The sequence below is a fragment of the Neomonachus schauinslandi genome, chromosome 5, assembly GCF_002201575.2.
Source record: "Neomonachus schauinslandi chromosome 5, ASM220157v2, whole genome shotgun sequence".
Taxonomy (NCBI): Eukaryota; Metazoa; Chordata; class Mammalia; order Carnivora; family Phocidae; genus Neomonachus; species Neomonachus schauinslandi.
The window spans coordinates 99,604,359-99,623,223 of NC_058407.1; the positions used below are offsets into that span (position 1 = coordinate 99,604,359).

General features: G+C 59.2%; 2 protein-coding genes across 3 annotated transcripts in view; one reads left to right on the plus strand and one right to left on the minus strand.

The window, feature by feature from the left end:
* The window catches only part of TSPAN11 (tetraspanin 11), a 67,008-nt gene extending 62,204 nt beyond the window's left edge, over positions 1-4,804 (plus strand). Inside the window, exon 8 of the mRNA XM_021690686.2 lies at positions 4,357-4,804. Within this exon, the coding sequence (XP_021546361.1) occupies positions 4,357-4,416 (60 nt within the window). The 3' untranslated portion in view covers positions 4,417-4,804. The remainder of the gene's footprint in view (positions 1-4,356) is intronic.
* Positions 4,805-15,195: 10,391 nt separating this feature from the next.
* Positions 15,196-18,865, minus strand: part of TSPAN9 (tetraspanin 9) — a 193,776-nt gene continuing 190,106 nt past the window's right edge. For both annotated transcript variants that reach the window (XM_021690542.2, XM_044914963.1), the window contains one exon: positions 15,196-18,709. In XM_021690542.2, the coding sequence (XP_021546217.1) occupies positions 18,638-18,709 (72 nt within the window). In that variant the 3' untranslated portion in view covers positions 15,196-18,637. The remainder of the gene's footprint in view (positions 18,710-18,865) is intronic.

Sequence of the window (18,865 nt, forward strand, 5' to 3'; positions counted from 1 at the left end):
CCGGTGGACTGGGGGCGTGGGCCCGGGCCTGGCCTGGGCCCTTGCCCCCGTTGCCTGGCCTCTCCCCTCCTTCCCGCTCCTGCTGGCCTTGCAGCAGCCAAGCCTCGGTCACAGCTCCCTCTGCTGGGCGATGCTGAAACTAAGCTGCCCAAGTCCGGGTCGGCCACCAGCCGGGAGGAAGGGCTCAGGCCAGGCCTGTGCCCAGGCTCCCAGCCCTCGTCCACCGGAGTGGGCACCAGGCACCTTCCCCACACATGCCCAGCCTGGCCTTTCCAAGACCCCCAAGGCTCAGGAAATAAAAGGCAGTGTCCTGCTTCCCTGGTGCCCAGGACCAGAGGAGACCTTGCTATGAAGTCAGAGGGCCTCCCTCCTTATGTGACCTTGAGGAAGTCACATTCCCTCTCTGAGCCTCAGGTTCCTTTCCTATAAAATGGAGGAGTTGGACATTTTCGAGCCTTCCGTGCGGAGGCAGACTTCTCTAATCCATGGAAATCTCACCTAGGAGCCGGGCTATTAAACATGGGGACGAGCTGCTCGGGTTGAAGCAGGAGTTGGGGCTCTAAGGTTCCATGATTTTTGGTAAGGACCCTGCCTCGGTGAGCCTCATGTGCTGCAATATTCTAGAATGTTAAAGCATGTCTTGTGAATGCTCGGTACACCAAACAGAAAATGTGCCTAACAAACCCCGATTTGTTTGGGGTTTGGCCACATGTCACTTGTGGCTCCGTGTATGTGTGGACCAAGCGCTACTATGCTTAGGAGACATGGTGGCTGGCTGGAGGGACACAGGATCTCCACAGCGCCTCCACGACAGCAGGCTTCAACCTTGGCTGCACATGGGGGCCACCGGGCGAGCTTTATAACTGGCCAGGCACCGCCCAATCACATTGTCTGGGGCTTGGCACCCCGGCGCCAACATACCTGTAAAGCTCCCTGGTGGACCCCGTGTGCAGCCAGGCCGAGAACACCGGCCCACGTGAGTGACAGGAGCCACGGGGCGCCTGGAAGTCAGATGAGGGAGGTCAGGGGCCACAGAGAATATGGCACCATCACAGTCCTTTAAACAGCCGAAGGTAGGCGTGTGGGGGAGCAAGGAGACATTCCCGGGAGGGACCAGAGGACAGACAGGAGCCACAGGCGGAATTTACGAGGAGACAGATGGGAGAATTTAACAGCTGGAATTTTCTAGCAGCCGTCCCCGCGGAGCACGAAGCTGCGTGTGGCTGCAGGTTGCAGCAGAGCTTGGGGGCTGGCCCCGCCCCTGCAGCGCGCGTCCTGCCCACAGTAGGCTGCATGTCCCTCCCGCGCTGCCGCTGTGCATTCTGGGCGTGCACCTCTTCTTTCGGCAAGACCCTGCAGGGCCCCTCTGTCCGCCTCGGGCGTGTGACTCACTACTCAGGATTTTCAGACCCGAAAGGGATAACTGGGGTCTTGAGGTACCTCCAAATCACAGACTCTTCCTTCTGGAAGGTGCTCCCAAGCTAGCTAGGTCAGTGCTGTCAGCCCTGGCTGCACAGGACAGTCAGGCCCAACTGCACAGTATCAGGCCCAGACTGGGATGAGGCCTGGGCATGGGTGCTCCTTAAAGCCCTCCAGGCGATCCCCGTGTGCACCCAGGGTAGAGAACACTGGGCCCACCCTGTTCGTATACCTCTGAAGACACCCAGGCCCGCAGTGTGGTCACCTGCTAGCGGCCACAGAGCCACCATGGCAGAGCCAGCTAGGACCCCAGCTCCAGCTTCCCCTCTTGTGGGCGGACTCTGGAGGCCCTCCAAGCTGAAGTAACTTTGGAAGCTCATTTCTAGCCTACTCGGGCAGGGAAACGTCTGTCCAGAAAGGATGGCGTGGCTCAGCTCCCTTTCCTACTGCCCTGCTCACACGCACTCGAGAAGCCTCCACCCAGAGGCCACGCAGAGGAGGCCGAAGGGAGAGCATCCTCTGTCAGCTTCGTAACGAGAGCTGCTCTGTGCCCAGTGCTGGGGCCACCAGTGGGCAGGGTGTGCCCCCTTCTCCCAGCAGGCTTTCCCTCGAGGGAGGAGACACATGGAACATGGTTGTCGCATGCAGTCAGGGGCACTGGACAAGTGTGAGAATTGGGGCTTGGGGGAGCACAGAGCAGGCCATAACCTGTCGGGCCGTCAGGGAAGGCTTCCTGGGGGAAGTGATAGATAATTAAACCTTGAAGGAGTTTGACAAGAAGAATCAAGATGGGGAAGAGTGACAGGGTGAGGAAATTGGGTTTGCAAAGCCTTGGCTGGCTGGGGGGAGGGCTTTAATCCTGAGGACTTGGGAGAGCCACTGCCTGGCCTCTCAAAGGCTCAGAGTGCGGGAGGGGAACCATGAGTTGGTCCTATCATCCTAGTTTTAAAAAAAAATCTCTCCAGGCAAGGTGTCAACCAGTGAACAGACTGGAGGTTTTCCTATTGATACAGGGAGCTTTAAGGCTCTCAGAGAGGGCTATAACTGTGGCCAAGGTCACACAGCCCCACACAGAAGCTACCTTACTCCCACCCCGATGTTTCCAGACTGTAGGATGGAAACATGTTGCAGAGCCCCGAAGATTCACAGGACAGCCACGATTGGTATCTGTAGGTCATTAAAAGGGAAACTGAAAGATCATATTGGATTGGCTTCCTGGAACCTCGCTGGCCCTTCCTTGATGCTCTTAATAACAATCAGGTGTTGGCCCAAAAACCTCAAAAGAAGCTGAAAGCATGCCCCCTCCCTGTTCAAAGGGCCCTGTCGGTGGCAAATGCTGTACCTAGGCAGGCTGGCAGAAGAGGGCGCCGGGCACCATGCAGCCCTGCCCCTTCCGCGCTAGGCCACGCCCCCATTTCCTGCCCCTGCGCTCAGCTGATCGCCTGTTCTCTCTGCTCACCCTGGGCTGGGAGGAGATGCTGGTGCTCGCTCAGGGATCAGATGGCGTCCAGTACTCCTCTCTATGACTCAGGGTGCTTGTGTGCGTGTGCACATGTATGTTGATGAGTGTGCATCCTTGGCCCCTCTGCATGTGTCGGGGCGGGGGGCAGTGTGTGTGGACATGCATTGGTGAAATTCTGGACCATACTCCGTAAATGTGGCCACAAGTCTGTGCTGGGCCAATGCTTCCCATGTGGCCTCCCCCTCAGCAAGAACCAGAAAGATCCAGCTAACCCCGCAGGTTAGCCATCAAACCACAAGGTGAAGACAGGGACGGGGGCGTGCTGCACGACCCCTGGGTGCAAAATGGCCATGATGGCACCTGCTCAAAGCCAGAGGGAAACGAGAAAACTCCTCAGGCCGCCTTCAGCTTGTGGCGCCGAGTCCAGATGTGGACTAGCACTGCTCTTAGTGCCGAGTCTGAAAGCTGAAAGCTTCTCGGGGCTCCACCGTCCTCCCACGTGGGGATGGAGAGCAGGGTGGCAGGGGCAGGAAGCAGCACTCATCCTCCGCCACCTCCTCAAGCTGGCCTTGCAAAGAGAAACCGAGCGGCTGCGGGCACATAGGCGTCCTCATCAGCCTGGTCAGGCCCGCTCAGAGCTCCGGGGGCACCCAGATGTGCTCTGGCAAGATCCGGTCAGCAGCAGCTATTGGAAAAGTTTGGGAACGGTGGGGGCCCTGTTCCCCGTCTTCGGGGAAATCCACCTTTGCCCACGTGCCACGGGACAGTCATGGGGCTGCCCTGGCGGCGCCTCCGTCCTGTGCGCAGGGGGTCGGGCCCCGATGGCCTTGCTGTCACAGCAAGATCACCCTCATGGGCCTCCTGGGTGTGACACGCCCCAGCTTCTTGTCCTGCACTTCAGAGGTCAGCAAAGTGAGGCGCCACAGGGGGATGGTGATTTTGCAGGACTGCCCTGCTTTGGGCAGGATGCTCTAGCGCCTCCTTGTTCAGCTAGTGGATGTGACAGAGGGGCTGTCAGGCCGGCTCCTGGGGCTGGGGCTGGGGCTGGTGCCACACTCCACGCTGGCTTACGGGGTGACAGCCTCTGAGAGCTCCGTTTCCCCAGCGGCTTCTGTACATCAGCCAGAGAATCAACTACGAACCTTACTTTTGCTCTGGAGTCTGAGAGCAGCAAGACACAGAATCTCTCCTAGAGAAAGAGAGCTTCAGACAGCAGTGAGGGAGTGGGACTACGACCCCTCAGGGTCTAATTAAATTGGGCCATCTCTGGAGATCTAGGGCCACAGACCCGTAGTGGACTGCTTGTTAGAAATGCAGAATCTCGGGCCCCACCCCAGACCTCCTAAGTTGGAATCTGCCCTTTGTCAAGGTCCCTGTGTGCACCCAAGTGTGACCAGCCTGCTCCAGGGCACTCCCGGGACAGCAACTTCCTGGGCTCCTGACCTCTTTGCCCCTCTGCTCTCTCCGCCTGGCAGATCTGCGGGATGGTTCTCACTTGCTGCTTGCACCGGAGGCTCCAGCTGCATTTTTACTAATGGCCAACTGCGTCCCCCTCCGAAGACAGGTGCCCAGATCCCATCTTCCAGGCCTGCAGAGTCAGCCCCAGCTTGCCTAGAAACTCCCAGAAACTGCCCCTACTCTGTGCCCAGCCCCTTCAGGCCCACCAAGTGCCCAAGACCCTGACTCCTGTGGTTCCCACCCAGGCGGGGGGCCCTCAGCCCCCTCCCCCCACTTCCAAGTGCTCACTGCCAGGATCCCCAAGCAGGGGACCCACCCACCAGCACCCCTCACCAGCAGTGGGGGGCCCGTGGACTGCAGGAGGGTGAGAATCAGACCCTCTGCTCCCTCCCAACTCCGGAAACTAAAATGAAGGTCTGAAGACTCCAGCCCCTCTGGGACTCCTCCTTGCATTGGGCCCGTGAGCTCCCCACTGGTGCTGAGCACCCCTCCTCTTGTCTCTGCTTGGTGTCCTTTTCTCTCCCCACTGGGAAATACTTAGGGTGGGGCAGTTAGGGTCAGCTCTGCCCCCAGAAGACCCAGTCCTTTGATGTGCCCACCCCCACACCTTCTCACCTGGAAGGGAGTGCCCTGATGGCCTGGTTCCTTCCCGCAGGGCCCGGCAGTGGAGAGGTCTGGGGTGAGGACCCCGGAGCTGGGGTTGGGATGGTGGGCTCGTGGCACTGCCAGGGAGGGAACCAAGGCAGGTAAGGTGGCCACCACACCACATGCTGCCCCAGGACCCTGTGCACTGCCCAGAGCCATCCCTGGGAGAGGTCCCTCAGGAGACCATGGCCTTGAGCCCCAGTCCACAGTTAATCTGCCCCTTAGGGATCTCCTCTCTATGGCCTGATTCTCAGGAATGCCAGGTTTTTAAAATGATCTCCAGCTCTTAATGTTGGTGGGAGTGGAAACCCCTTCCTGATTAGGCCAAATCACAGACCCTGGAAAGTTGGAGCCACGGAGAAGGTGCAGCTCTAAGTAGAGGGGTGCTCTGCCCTGAACCCCATTTTTCCTGGGCCCACAGTCCCTGACCACATGGCCACCACCGAGCCGCCTCCAGGAGCCCTCGCTCCGCTTTGCAGAGTGAATACAGTCCCTTTCTTTGATTCTCCCTTGCTTCTCTGAATCAGGCAGGGGATTTTTCAGGAAGAACTTTCTCAAATACTAAGGGAGAACGGAAAAGAAAGAAAACCCTGGAAAATGCAGAGTACAGACACTGGCGGTTTTCCGAAGAACAGATGTTCACCTGGAAGTCAGCCACAGGGAACCCCGCCCCCCGCCCCGTACCTGGGGGGTAGCCCGGAGCCAGAGAAGCCCGCACCCGGCTCCCGTAGCTTCCAGGTTCCGTGCTGCCCGTGCTGGGGACCCTCTTACACCCCACCATGAGAGGGTGGCCCCTTGTTGCTAAGATCAAGGCCAAGAAAGGTCACACCTTGCCTCCCAGCTCATTCCAGGCCCCAGTGTGATGAGCGCAGCTCTTGGTAACCTGTGTCAGTCCTGGGTGAAGGGTGTTCTCTCCCACACACAGGTCATTGCTGCCCCCAAACAGCCCCCAACTGGACAGACACTGTGCCCCCTCAGAACACAGATTACGCCCACGCACAGAGGGAAGACCAGCTGCCCAGGGCAGGTGGCCTCCCCGACCTGGGGGGGTCCTCCAGGGGCTACCAGAACCCTGGCTGGCTTATCCGCTCTGCCCTCAGGGCCCTGGGGTTGCTGATGCAGACTCATTAACAGGGAGACCAGCTTTCCGGCAATCCCGGACTGCACCAAGGCCGGAAGAAACGGTACTGGGACTATCTTTGGTGCCCTCCAACTTCCTGGGGCTCGTGCAGACAATCGAGAAATGATGGACCCCCAAGCTCTCTGCAGGGCTAGGCGGAAGACTGCTGGGTCTTACCAAGGGAGGGCTGAAAGAGAGCCGTGTTCTTCCTTGGGGGGGCCCGTGGGAGGCGGTGATGCCCGGGGAGGGGCTGGGTCCTGTGGTACCTGCCACCCCCTGTTGGAGTCACCACACTCTTGACTGAGGTCAGCGGGGCTTGTGGAGGTGGGACATGGTAACAGGCGGGGATCCCTTGCCCCGGCCCCCGCGTGGGGTTAGGCCACCCGGGCAGAGGGCGGGATTAGCTGTGATTCTACCCTGGGCACCGTCCCACCCCGACGGCCGCTGGAGGATGGATGGTCCGAGCTGCAGAGACAGAAGGGCCCAGAGCTTTAAGCAACGGTGATCTGCTTGTTCGTGCCCACAGCCCGGGAGGGGAGGCAGGGTTAGAGGGAACGGAGGCCCAGGATACAGCGGGCTCCGGCTCGGGACACGCAGAGGGCGGGAGTCTGGAGCCCAGGAGGTGCCCGCCCGGCCTGAGAGGACGCAGATCTGCGCCCAGGGCGCTGCGTGGAGGCGGTGGTGCTTGCGTGTTCCTCGGGGAGAGAGAAGGGCACGCAGGACTGTTGCACGCCGCCCGCAGCAGGTGTGTGAGCACACCGGGACCCAGAAAAGAAGCCAGCATCCTGTCGAGGTCGGGCCACGGCACCTGCTGGAATCCACACGGCCTGAGTCACCCATCCTCGCCCTTCCCTCCACCCGCGCGCTGGGGCAGCCACCCTGAGAGGGATGGCTTGTCCCCACTCGGGATGACCCGTTTTGTTCATTTCACTCATTTCTTTTCCTGTGGAGGCAGGAATGAAACCCGGCCTTTGGTGAGGGGATGAGACTTGCTTAAAATGTTCGTGACCTCTCCTTTCTTCTCCCTACCCCTCCCGACAGCCTTGCCCCAACTCCAGGGGCCGCTCTGGCCTCGCCCCGGGGGAGCATCCAGGGCCTGGTGGTTACTGAGGGCCTACTGTGTGCTCAGAATGTGTTAGTCCCCTAAGTGCTTTCTCTCATAGCGATCGCTGCAAGAAGGTACTATTGTCCCACTCCACAGGCGACGACATTAAGGCTCAGAGCTGTTAAGAGATTGGCCGGTCAGTGGCCGTGGCTGCCGTCCTGCACCCCGGCCGGGTGGAAGCAAGGGGAGCTGGGAGCCCCCGCTGCTCGGCGTCCTCCGGCTCTCCCATCTGCGCAGTAAGCCGTCAGGCTGACGTTCAGGAACAGCGTGGCCCTCGGGGAGCACTGTCCGATAGCAGCGCCTGGCCCCCCTTCCAGGGGCGGCCGGAACCATCCATCAGCCGCGGCGCCTGCGCGCCCTGCGCATCTGCACTCAGCAGAGCGGCCTGGCTTCTTTCCCCCTGACAGCCAGGCAGTGCGGTGGCTCAGGCTGCAGGCGCGGGCCCTGGGGACCACCGCTCAGGGCAGGGGCCAGCCCGTCACCTCGGGTGCCAGTGCTGACACCGAGTGAGAGCAGACCAAACCTCAGCAATGGGAACCCGCACACAGCGTGCGGAATCTCACGCCCAGGCGGAGATCACATCTGGGGGCATGCAGGGCTGGCGAGGGCACAGGGAACCCCTCTCCCTGCCCCATGTGGGGCCCGGGGGAAAAGTCTCAGGTCACAAGCACTCAGAGCCACCCTGGGTGGGGAGGAGGCTCCCTGCGGCGGGGCGGGGGGGCATGTTAACCACCTCCAGCTACCATTCCCTCCCCTGTATTGCTGATGCAGGATTCCGGGGACGGAGGGTGGCCACAGCATGGTCTCTATCTCACAGAGCTGACAGCCTGGAATCTCATCAGGCCTCTCAGCCCGTGCACGGCCACAGGCACTTAGGTCCGGAAGGGCCAGCGCCGCACTTGGGAGGGGGTGCCCCCAGGATCCTTGTGCCCTGCAGCCAGTTTGGGTCTTAGAATTGGCCACTCTGGCCCGTCCCAGGGTTTGGGGGTAGAAGAAATGAACTGAAACACTTTCATTACCACCCACCCCACTCTCCGCCTTACAAATACTCTCCACTTTTGGCCAGTTGGGGCCTGGGGAGAGAAGGGGAGGAGCAGGGGAAGGCGGTTGACTAGCTAAGGAGAAAACGCGTCTTCTGTGTCACTGCTCACATCGGCGAGGATGCTAGTGATGTGGCCGAACCAGAAGTTGTCAAACTTGACGATGCATCGGGTCGCCTGGAGGGTCACCCCCAGAGGGTCACCCCCAGATGGTCACCTCTGCAGGGGCGGGGTGGAGGACTTGCATTTCTAACAAGTCCCCAGGTGATGGTGCTGCTGGTCCTGGACCCACCCTTTTAGAGCCGCTGCTTCAGACCACCCCACCAAGGACGCTGGGCCACCTTCCTTTGTATGCGCGTCAACCCTCAGCATCCGTGAGGATGTCTGGCTGGAGCCCAGCCCATTCACCGCTCAAGGGCGGGCCAGGGACGCGCCTCTCCTGCCGTGCCTTCTTGCAGCACCCGCTCTGCCCTCTGCGTGGGTCTGTGACCGTGGCTGGGAGACCAGGTGCCTGGGTCCTCTTCCTGGAAGGGAACAGATTAGCTTCCGACCACCTTCCATGTGCCTTGGGAGAGTCCAGCTCCATTCTCGTCGCCCCACTTTCTAGTTTAGCACGATGGCCCCGTCCCGCCTGTACTCCATCCCCCAGCCTCCCACGTGCCCCCTTCCCCTCTTGCTTCTGCCCCCAAGACCCCCCGTGCAAGTGCCACTAGCAATTCCAGGCAGCCCACTATTAGGCCAGATGGGCTTCAGGAACCAGCTGGCCCGTGGATATGGGTCATCACAATATTCTAGAAACTGAGAAGTTGCCTTACCTACTGCATATAGAGAAGTTGCTGTGTAGTTGTGAACATGCCCCTCTCCTCAGCGGGCCTCAGTGTAAGCCTGGCCTCACCTGCTGGGTGGCATGATAATAAAGGAGTTGTATCTAGGACTACCTTCTGTTGCTTTTTTCCTCCTCTGCAGGGAGATCTCAGACCATCAGTTCATCAGATGTCTTTCAACCTACTGTACGTGCTGGAGCTGACATTAGTCATGGGGAGAAGGAGAGGAAGGGGGAGCCCTATTAGGAAACCCACTGACCACACTGATCGGGGTCCTGTCTACCCTTTTTTTTTTGGTCTGCTCCCACGTATTCTTTGAACGGACCTTGCCTTGCCCACACATGTGGCTACACGTGGCTACAAGCGAGAGCCAGGCTCAGACAAGTGGGCTCAGACTGCATTCCCCTGAAAGCTCTCCGCCTATGGTCAGCCGGCGTCCCCGCACCATTCACCACGACGCACGGCTCAGTTTGCACGTCCTGCTACAGGTCACCCCGTGCTGACTGCAGCAGAGGCTGCGTGTGGTGAGGGGTCAGGGGCGAGGGGCCCCCTCTGGCTGGCCCTCAGGCTCCCAGCTGAGCATCGGAAGCCAAGACACACACTGCTACCATTTCCCAGACTCCCAGCCCATCTCACTCCAGAGTGACAGCGTTTCTTCACCTGGACCAGCTAATTTGTCCCCATCCCCAAATGCAGAGTGGGACACTCTTTCCTCCGAAAGCAAAAAGACTTCAATCTTATGATTCAGAGGAGTGGAAGGTATCAGGTTGCCCAGTGTGGAGCCACCAAGAAGTAAATGCTTTGATGACACAAACCATTCATCTGATCTCATCCACTCTTCTGCCTAGAAAACTTGGCGGGGCGGGCGAGTGGGCGAGCCTGAACAGTACCTGGGAAAGCTAGCCTCTGGGGGTCCCAAGATGGCGAGACTGGGGTGAGGGGGCTGGGGAAGCAGATGGGAAGTGAGTCTCTCACCTGGGAAGAAGCTGGAAGGGGCCTGTTCACTTCACATGTAAGCAGATTTAGTCTGCAGGCCTGGCCAGCTCTCATGGGTCTCCCCGGCCCCCTTGGTCAAGTTCATTCCCTCTGATGGCTTACATATTAGACAGGGACTGGACCCCATCCAGGGCCCGCCCGAGGTCCCTATGTTGTTGGACCCAGACACATGGTCTCCTCCAGCATCACTGTGAGTGTGCATGCATGTGCACATGCACAGAAGCCCACGAGCATGCCGGGGAGGGAAGAGCATCCCTCTGGGCCCCTGCCTCCTGCACACAGGAGCGCGGTGAGGTGAGCGTCACTGCTGTCTAGAAAGGCTCTGGTGGCCGAGAGGGGCCTCGGGTAGGTGGGCAGCAGCGAGAAGTTCTGTGAAGCTGTCCTCCTCGGTGGCCGCCAGCTGGCCCTGTCCTGTCTGTGGCCACTGCTTCCCAGCAGGTGCCATGCCTCATGTCAGCCCCAGTGCCAGGCTGTCATGTCGCCACAAGGTGGGCTCGCTTTGAGCTGGGACCCTGGTTCCTACTCCCTCTCCCCAACTGAGAATAGAGAGACTGTCAGTGGGGGTGGGGGAGACACAGGGTCCAAAAGCCTAGATCATTCCACTACCTTCTTCTTCTTCTTTTTTAAAGATTTCATTTATTTATTTGACAGAGAGACACACAGTGAGAGAGGGAACACAAGCAGGGGCAGAGGGAGAGGGAGAAGCAGGCTTCCCGCGGAGCAGGGAGCCCAATGCGGGGCTCGATCCCAGGACCCCAGGATCATGACCCAAGCCGAAGGCAGACGCTTAACGACTGAGCCGCCCAGGGGCCCCTCCACTACCTTCTTCCTAAAAACAAATACACGAGAAGCCCCTACTTGCCTTTTCCTCCTGCTTCTGTCCCCAGGCTGAAACCCAATCGAGCAAGGAGTGAACACAAAGGAAGGGGTGCTGTGAGGGACCCGGGGTGATCCTTTGGCTCAGGCCAGAGGTGAAGAAGGTGGTGAGGAAAGCTTCCATCCGGCCCTGGCCATCAGCAAGGTGACAACAGCGTCCCTGCACTGAGGACGTGACTAGGGCAGCCAAGAGGGTCATGTTCCTGCTAGCCTGGGCACTCGTGACGAGGTCACGAGCAATTTCCGCTGGACTTTTAAAACATTGAAAGCCGCTCATGAGTCCCTAATGGCGGTTTAGAGAACCCCCAAGTTGGGGAAGAGGTCAAATTCAATGTGTCTCCCTGAGTTGCCAACCTGTAAATAAGAAGGCTGAGTCCTTTCAGGAACTGGAGTCCCTTTCCAGAGAAAAGACATGTACTGGGAATATGTTGGGGTCCCAGGAATTGGTGGGGACATCAGTGGGGGCACGAGGAGGGAGGCAAAGGGCAAGGGGCTTCCTGAGGCCACTGAAGGACAGCACCGGGGCCCACCTTGTCCACATGTTGGGTCGGCCCCGCTCTGCATGTTGGCCGAGGCTACATCTTAGACTCCATAGGCCACCAGATGGAAAATCTCTGAGCCACAGGCTCAACCCACCCAAATTGGCCACAGACCCCCGTGTGGCCTTGCTCTACGGGTTCCCCGCCCCCTCTGCGTGAGGGGACACCCAGGGAAAGCAGACAGCGCCCACAGTTTGCCCCAGCTGGCTCTCGCCGCCCAGCGGCGTGTGGGGCCACCGAGGGGACATGCAGCAGGCCCTGTGGCGTGGCGCTCTGCTTTCTGTAGCTTAAGGAGGCACGGCCGTCCATCTCCACGGCTGTCATTAAACTCAGCAAAAACGAGATGGCTCAATCGAAAGCCTCCTCCTCTTTGCTGAATGCGTTAGAAGGGACCATTGCAATGCCAATATTTCTGTGTCCAAAGTGACGGTCATTTAATCTTACTTCCCTCTTATTTCTGTGGAGCCTTGAATGCTGCTCCTGGGCCATTCCAGAGCAAAACGGAGGCCCCCCTGAGCCCGCACATCTCCATTCCACAGCTTACTACCACCCCCCATATACCGACTCCTCTTTCCAGATTACTCTCCTGTGTCCCAAGCTTTCAGCCAGGGGGACGCCCTTCCTTGGGGTTCCACATCCAGTCTGGGGACTCCTGAGAACTCAGATTTGACCAATCTCTTGCCAAGCACTTACCCTGGTCCATGCACCAGCTGGATGTCTTTACGTGCGTGGTTTTATTTAATCCTCACAGCAAATCTGGAAAACAGGTATTGCCCTCATCGTGCAGATGACAGTGGAACAAGGTCAGTAACCACCCAGGGCTCATAGGACCAGCACACGCAGAGTGAGAATTCGGACCCTCCAGCTCCCAAACCAGTGCTCTTCATCCGGACATGGCCCGTCTCTAGCACTGAAAGTTAAGGCGCTGGGACAGCAACTAAAATACTTGAGGTCAAGAGAAACCTAGATAATATATATGAAAGCATGTTGCAAGCTGCGAAGCTCAGTGCAAACAAAAGAGAGATTTAGGGCCGCCTGGGTGGCTCAGTTGGTTAAGCGACTGCCTTCGGCTCAGGTCATGATCCTGGAGTCCCTGGATCGAGTCCCGCATCGAGCTCCCTCCTCGGTAGGGAGTCTGCTTCTCCCTCTGACCCTCCCCCCTCTCATGTGCTCTCTCTCATTCTCTCTCAAGTAAATAAATAAAATCTTTAAAAAAGAGAGAGAGAGAGATTTAATTCTACCACGCTGGTCTCTACCTGCACATGAGCCCGGAAAACACACTCATCCTCCATTTGGTGCAAACGGTTAGTCATCTACCTGTCCGGGGCGACCGACGTCATGTTGGATGGATGGCAAGAATGCTCTCCCCTGCCCTGGCGCCCCCCCCCATCCCGTTAATCTAGTTAATCGCCAAGTCTTTCAATTCTCCTATAGGTCTCTCAAGTCTGGTGCTTTGGTCTCCCTCCCACTGACACTTGCCTGTGGGCCTTATCATCTCTCACTTAAGTCACTGTCACAGCCCCTCCCTGATGTCCCTGCATCTACCCTGTTCCATTTTACCATTTTGCACGCCGCAACCAGAGGGATCCTTCCCAAGCGCAGATCTGAACCAGGCACACAGGACTTGAAGCCGGTCAGAGGGCTCCTGCTCTTGGCTTCCAGTTCAAACTCGCCCCTGGCTTAGTGCCTTGTGATCTGGTGGCTGCCGCTCTCTCCAGACCCCTCCTTCGCGCTTGCCCTGTGCGCCCGCTCCAACGACATCAGCAAGGGCGCACCTTCCGATCCTTGCCTGGTTAACTGCTGTCTTCAGCTCTCAGCTGCGACATCGTCTCCCCAAGTTGGGGTCAGCGCCTCTCCCACCCCGTGAACAGCATGATCACAGCACGGAGCTGCAACCCTGTCTGATCTTCTGTGGTCCCCACCAGGTTGCTGGCTCTGTAAGCGCAGGGTTTGGTCTGGGTCCTTCACCACTGTACCCTAGGTGCTTGGCCCAAGTATTCAATACGTCTTCGGGTGGATAAGCATCTTGTCCCTGCAAGCCCTGGTCTGGGCCATTTTGAAGGCGCTCTCACGTGGGTACCAAGTCTGTTCTGCTGCGGCTCATAAGCCATCCTTTTTCACGGGCCCTCTGCTGAGCGCAGATGGGGAGGCAGCTCTCCCACCACAGCACACGGGATGGGGGAAGGCCCCCCAGGATCATCTCATTCACCCCCTCCCATGGGCTGAAGAGCCCAGCACCCATCCCAGAAGGCTCTAGCCCAGTCATCAGACATGGCCAGGGATAAACAACGCCCCGCTCTGCCCTGGTAAGAGCACCTTATGCTTGGGGCCCAGCCAGCACAGCTGGCCTTTCACAGCTTAGCTCATTTGACCTGAGCTCAGTGCTAACAGAGCATGGCCCCAGGACTTTGCTCTGTCCCCCAGAAGCACACAGCACGGGAACCTGGCCAGCATCCACTCGTCGGGGACAGGAGCCAGAGCAAGGGACAGAGAGGAAAGGGCTCCCATCCACACACCTATGACTTGGTCAGACCTCAGAGGATGTTGGAGGGTCACCCACCCCTAGTTCATGACCAACCCCTGACTCCACAGCCACAAGGTCCCTTCCGATGCATCTCCTTAGGAGGGTTTTCAGGGACCCCATTCTAGCTGGACCTTGACAGGGGGTCCCCTCAGACTCCTCAATGCTCAGCAAACCTCTGGAGGCTTTGGGACACAGCAGCTGCAGGACGGGGTCCCAAAGCCTGATGCTCTGGGACAACTCCCTGCCAACTTGGCCACTGCCTTGAGGAGGAGGGAGAGAGACCAGCCTCCACACATGGGCGGGGCGGGGGGTCCAGAGAAGCCCCCTCCTGCTACGGGGCCCACACGGCACGCTCACTCTTGGCTCCCACGCCAGCCCGGTACACGTGCAGCAATGCACACATGCATGTGGCCCCGGGTGAGGACGACCTCTGGGCTCCTGTCACCTGCGACTCGTCCCCGTGACTGCACCAGCCAAGGCAACTCCACGCACCAGAACCCACCCGGGACACTGGGAGACGTCTACAGCCGCGAGGCCGTGGCATCAGCGGGTCTGCGTGGTAGAAGACGCCCCCTCGCTCCCCGCTGACCCGTCATACTGACTTGCTGTTCCCGTACCTTCTTTGAGGGTCTCAGAGCCACCCTGAGAGAGCACAGCCTGGGCCAAATCATGCTGTGAGTACCCCCCCAACCCCTGGAAGACACTCAGGCTCAAACGAACCCCAAGAACATCAGGGGGACTGGGGAGAGACTATACCTAAAACCCACAGCCCCTGACCCTTAGGGGAAGCCACGAATGACCTACTCCTTGCCCCTCCCCCAAAACACTCCCGGGCCTTCCCACAGGCCGGGCCACGTGTGACCAGTGACAGACACCGAGGTGGGAGCCGACCTCTGCTGCAGAGAGATCGGGCCTCTGGGACTGGTCCCTGACCAGGCCTGTATCCAGGCACCCCAGAGGGGACTGAGCACCACAGCACCCAGCAGACCTGGCACCTGGGCCCGAGAAGCGGGGAGGAAGTCCTTGCTGTGGGGTGTCTTGGATGAATGGTAGGGCCAGTGCCTGATCAGTCTCTGTGTCCCTCACACCAACCACCGCAAGAAGTCAAGGCACAACCGTGGCTGAGCGAACACAAACACACCACGAAGAGACCTCCTGTTTGTGCTTTTGACACGTTATCAGTTTTTATTTAAAAACATGCTAAAAACATGGTGTTCAAGAAAGCCAGGACCAGGATGAAGGAAGCGCACAGATACGGCATCGCAAGCAGGAAAGTGCATCTGAACCCAACAAGCGAGCTGGCCCTGCCCTCCCGCGCTCCCAGGGCTGGGCGGGGTGTGGGCATGAGCCCCTGGCTCTGGCCCTCAGGGACCCAGAAGGCGCAGGGAGGCCAGGACCTGCCAGGACCACTGCCTCGCTGAGGCGCGGAGGAGCGAGATAGGAGTCCAGGACCACGGGAGGCCGGATGCGGAAGGGCGGAGGGACAAAGGGGGGGCTCCAGGCACCCGGCACCCAGCTCCCGTCCTACACCAGGTCCCTGCTAGTTAGCACCTCCACCAGTGTGGGTGGGCAGGGGGCTGCAGAGGCGGGGACAGTCATTTCCAGCCACCTGGACTTTTTTGGGGCCACCAAAGCAAGGAGGGATGGCCACCCGGGTCCAAGTCAAACCAGAACATCCGCATGAGGGTCTGGGGTGGGGTCAGCCACCTTCCTGGAGTGACAGCCCATGATGTAGGCCCATGCTGGTGGGGAGAGGGGGGACAGTGCTCCAGCTGGGCCGTGGAGGTGGAGACTTGTCCCCCAACACCTGCTACAACCCCCCCAAGGGTAATTCTCAGTCCCTGCTCGCCCACCTCCTCTGCAAGATGGCTGCAGGAAAAGGCCAGGTCTCTGGCCGGCACTCCCTTGAAGCTGTCTACAGAACCTTAACCTTCTAAGTCGAATCTGTAAACTGCCTGCATCAGAGCTGACTGAACTCACTCAGATTTTGGCCAGGGAAGCCCCAGGTGAGAGGGTTTGTTCAGGTAACCCTGCCCCAATGAGATCACAGTCGGGAGAAACTGAAAAGACATGGGGCCACAGGGCCACCACACAGACATCATGCGGCATGGCCTTCCATGGGCTGTGGGTACCACCCTGCAGGAAGGGCAAGGGGCTTGGAAGAGCACCCCCCACCACTCGTGCCTTCCACCCAGGGGAGCCTCAAACGCCTACACAGCCAAGCACGGGGTGAGGCAGGAAGTCAGTCTGGAGGACTGTGGACAAGGCGGACAGGTGAGGGGAGAGGGTGCTGGCAGGGAGAGGGGGACTGTGGCTGAGGCTCCAGGGCCAGAGGACACTCCTGAAGCTCCAGAAATGTAAGATTGCCAGGGAGGCTATACACATCCCCCCCAGGTATTAGGCTTTTGCAATGGATTTGAACAAAAATTGAAATTGCATTGATAGGCATGAACGAACCTGCCCCATCCCACCCCCACCCCCAAGCATAAGGTCCTTATGCATCGAGTCCCACCAGGCGACTGTCCCCAGTATGATGACATGTCTGCTCTGTGCCCTGCAGCGGGGAGGCCCCGGGGTGGCAGCTGCAGCTCCTAACCAGGCACACAGCAGCACCAGAAGACCTGGGAGGGCAGTTTGGCTCACGAGTGTGCTTGCCACATCCTCCACCCAAGGACCAACCTCCCCAGCTTCCCCAGGGGCACCTCTGCGCCTGTCTCAGGGGGGTGGTCTTTACTCTGCCTGACTCGCTGAGACCACCCTACTGTCCACGCCCCACCCCCCAAACTCTGGAATCCTGAACACACCAAAAGTTCTGTACTTCTGGTCCCAACTGTATTTTACTTAGGCGAGTAGAGGCGTTGCTGGCTGGGGGGGCCAGGTCTCAGCTTTTGGAACAGCCAAGTGGAGGCTGGAGAGGAGACATGGGCTGTGGGAAATCAAGGGACCGAGCCAAATGATGCAGGAAAAAGGCAGATGCCCCACACGAGGCCCCGTTGGGGAAGGGCACCAACCCTAGCTGGCTCGTGGATAGCCTTTTCGAGCTCAGTCGCGTGAATTCTTGACTTTATTTTTTTCAAACTGCAAAAACACCCCGTCAGGCCAGCATTAAGTCCTATGGGGGTCCCTGCTGCAGTCAGACGCCCCACCCTGCCTGTTCAGCTCCTATTCCGTGACTTAGGTAGGCTGCCTGCTTCCTCGGGCAACTGTAGCAAGACCCAGTCTGACCTCTCTGGGCTTCTCCTGGGGGCCATGGAGGACATGAGTGCCACCACTCCACCATCAGTGAACCCCAAGGAAGGGGATGAGGATCCTGGGGCCCCAGGGCCATCTCCCCCCCCCCCGCCCCCGCAGGGACTCTGCCGCCCAGTGAATGTGGCTGGATGTGGCTGGAATGATCGTGGGCCCCAGCTCCACCTTCCCCTCCTGATGGTCACGGGCCCTCTGCCACTGTCTGAGCAGCAAAACATAAGGACCGCGTCCCCTTCCAGAAGCAATGTGAGAAAGTGAGCAGCATCTGAACTAGAGAGGTATCTGTCCGAGAGTTTCTAGCAGGAATGTCTGTGAAAGTAACTGGGGTTTGCAGAACCTGTCGCGGAATGCCCGCATGGGGCGGAAGGGGGAGCCTCCCATACCAGCAGAGGGCAGGAGGGAGGAAGAAGGGAAACAAGAAAGACTGCTCATCAGTGAAGAATAAGGACCCACAAGAGCCCTGGCCACGTTCCTGGTGAAGCACTGCGCCAGCCCCCCAGAGGACCCCCAACTGCCGCCGGCATCAGCAAACGCCTCACCCCTGCACAGGATGCCCCCCCCGCCCATGCCTCTTCCAGACCCCCCAGGGCCATGGATGCCCAGCCCCCACTGCCTGGCCCACTCTCCCTCCTGCTCAGAGCATCCTGAGCCAGGGCCTGGTGCGCCTGGGCACAGTGGTTTGTCCTGACTGAAACCTGACAGACATCCTCTCTCCCCACCTGTCCCCTACCCTCAGGAAAAAAAAAAAAATCAAACCATTACAGAAATCAACGCAATAAAAAGTTATAAATCAGAAAGCTAACCCTAAACTTATCTGAGAGATAATATTCCTGAATAACCATAATCAGAGTAAAATAAAATAAAAAAGTTACACTGTAAGGTATAAAAAGCCTGGGCAAGATGCTCCCGGGGGCCTCGCCCAGAGGCGGTCAGACCCCCGCCCCCGTCAGCCCTCCCCCGGGGGTGGCCGTGGACGCCAGTGGCCTCCACTGGGCAGTCCTCCACCTGGGGGGCACTCTGCTCCCCACCCCTGTGGGGACAAAGTGTCAGGGCAAGGAAGGGCAGGGGCAGAAATGCATCCGTGCTGGGGGGCTCCTGGAGCACGAACCCGGCCCACCCTGTCTTCTTTGGCAAATACACAGATGCAGGAATCCAGGCGCCCCCAGCACCCAAGGTCTGTGTGCACCTCCTCCACACCTCCTCCTCCCTGGCCCTCCACCCACCAAGTAGGCTGAGGCGGGGTGGGCTGGGGGCCGGCGGGCTGGGGAGGTGGGTGCAGGGGTCAGCAGTCTGGAGAGCGCGGGCAGGCAACACAAAGCTCAAATCTTCTTCCCCGGCACAGTGTCCGTGTGGGGGCCGGGGTGCTCTCAGCCAGCCGGCTCAGGCGTCGTACTTTTTACCAGTCCGGTGGATGTGCTGGAAGAGGGTCATGGAGAAGGCCATGCCCAGAATCTGAAAGACAAGGGGAAGAGGGCCTGGGACAGTGGCCTGGGGTCTGCCACGTGGCACCTGGAGTGAGTGGGGACAACCACTCGTGGGCTTGAAACGTGCCAGCAGAAGGAGGCCACACACCCAGGAGCTCAGCCCCTCAGAGCCGTTTGTACGGAA